This window comes from Cynara cardunculus, assembly GCF_001531365.2.
Source record: "Cynara cardunculus var. scolymus isolate 2C chromosome LG 10, CcrdV1, whole genome shotgun sequence".
Classification (NCBI taxonomy): domain Eukaryota; kingdom Viridiplantae; phylum Streptophyta; class Magnoliopsida; order Asterales; family Asteraceae; genus Cynara; species Cynara cardunculus.
In genome coordinates, this window is record NC_037537.1 from 20,284,346 (window position 1) to 20,286,201 (window position 1,856).

Here is a 1,856-nt window from a genome sequence, read left to right on the forward strand (position 1 = left end):
TATATATATATATATATATATATGTGTGTGTGTGTGTGTGTGTGCAGTATGTGCTACCATGGATTTGTAAGCACTAACCACTAGGACCTTTTAGAGTTAAATTTTGGAAATAGCTAGTTGTCCGAGTTTTATGAACTTTAATTTAGGAATTATTTCAATTTCACAGTTTTCTTTTAGTGTTATGCATGAGCTCAGAGATAATTAACCGATTGATTTCACGGTCTACTAATTCTTTGCAGAGGTTTTTTCACTTCATGGAGAATTGAATGCCCTTTAAACTGATAAAAGCAACTCATACATTAGCCCTCTTATATCATTAAGCTACAGCGTTAAGCATGGATTATGAACTGTATCAACAGAAGATCGACTTCTAGATTTTTGTTCTTATATTTACGTCCACCGTCTATGTGATTATGCCATAAGAACGATTGCAAGCAACTTAACTTAGTCTCTGAGCTTCCACAGGACGAACAGTAGAAAGGTTACCACGCAAGAACTTGACTGTAGTTCATGCAACAGAAAAATATATAGTCTGATTCTCGAAGCCAACGAAAGCTCCCGTCTCTAAGGCTATTATAATGTCAATTAGATTTTATACTCATAAAACCAAACTTCTTATCACTGCAGGAGTTCCACATGTCTTATGTGATGCTTATGATCATGAAGAAAAGCATATGATCATGAAGAAAAGCGGGGAGGCAAATTTGGGATGGGACGAACTCACGGGCAGGCATTCAAGTTTAAGCTTTATAGTTTATTCAGATAAAAGAATTGAATGGTATTGTGTCATGTATGTCTTAGCTCATAACACGATCGGAATATGTAATTCCTAAATCAAATTTCATAAAACGGGATAATTGTCTCCACGCGTCTTACAAACTTTAAAAGGTCCTAGTGGTTAGTTCTTTACAAAACCATGGTAGAAACTAAAAACTGCTAGGTACAAGTCATAGTGTCCCCAAACGAGAAGCAAGATCAATGAATATGTCTTCGCTGCATGGAATGGTGAGGCCACCCATTGGATGGTTGTACCCAAATTCTTCCTCTGCCTTGTATAATAATTCTTGAAATGCAGGTTGGCTTAACAATGATAATGGAACCACAAATCTCTTCTTCTCTTGTTCACCAACATAAACAGCAAAATGACCTTTAGGGATGGCCATGTATGTATTGCTGCTTCCATTTGACAATGATCGTCGGAGAATTTGTTTTGCTTGAAGGATCCGAGGCATAAGAATGGCCATTGTTTTAAGGAGGGCGCAGTCTGCTTTGTTCTAAAGGCCGATGAAGGAAGAAAACCTCAAACTATTCCTTTGTGAAGTATGTTGTTGTGGTTGTGGTGATGCATATGGAATGGTTTATATAACCAACTCATAGCTGGTGATATGTGGTATAGAGAAAAAACAATATCACATGGTTTTGTCTTCCAAACTTATTGTGATATCATTCAACGATTAATTTGATGGATATGCTTCATCCATGAGGGACCATGGTGCTGGGTAGAAGCTTTAACAGGTTGGAAGACAAAACCATGTGATATTGCTTTTTCTCTAGCACCACATGTCACCATCTCTCATCTACCTCTCCTTATATCAATTGGTTATATAAACCATTCCATATGCAGAATACAACCACAACTCCCTCTGAAATCCATCACAACATATCTCACCAAAATTTAGGTTGAGCATTTCCTTCCTTCATCGGCCTTTAGAACGCAGCAGAATCTGCCCTCCTTGGAAAAATGGCTATACTTATGCCTCAGATCATTCAAGCAAAACAGATTCTCCGACGATCGTTGTCAAATGGAAGCAGCAATACATGCATTGCCATCCCAAAAGGTTATTTTGCCGTTTATG

At 37.7% G+C, this 1,856-nt stretch overlaps 1 protein-coding gene across 1 annotated transcript; it reads right to left on the reverse strand.

The window, feature by feature from the left end:
- Positions 1-799: 799 nt before the first annotated feature.
- LOC112519173 (auxin-responsive protein SAUR21-like) lies at positions 800-1,311 on the reverse strand. Its single transcript, XM_025127168.1, has one exon. The coding sequence runs from the start codon at positions 1,242-1,244 to the stop codon at positions 948-950; it is 297 nt and encodes a 98-aa protein (XP_024982936.1). The 5' UTR covers positions 1,245-1,311; the 3' UTR covers positions 800-947.
- Between the last annotated feature and the right edge of the window lie 545 nt (positions 1,312-1,856).

Bases quoted from the DNA above. Each gene is read 5' to 3' on its own strand.
- LOC112519173 (XM_025127168.1), bottom strand. From the start codon at position 1,244: ATGGCCATTCTTATGCCTCGGATCCTTCAAGCAAAACAAATTCTCCGA.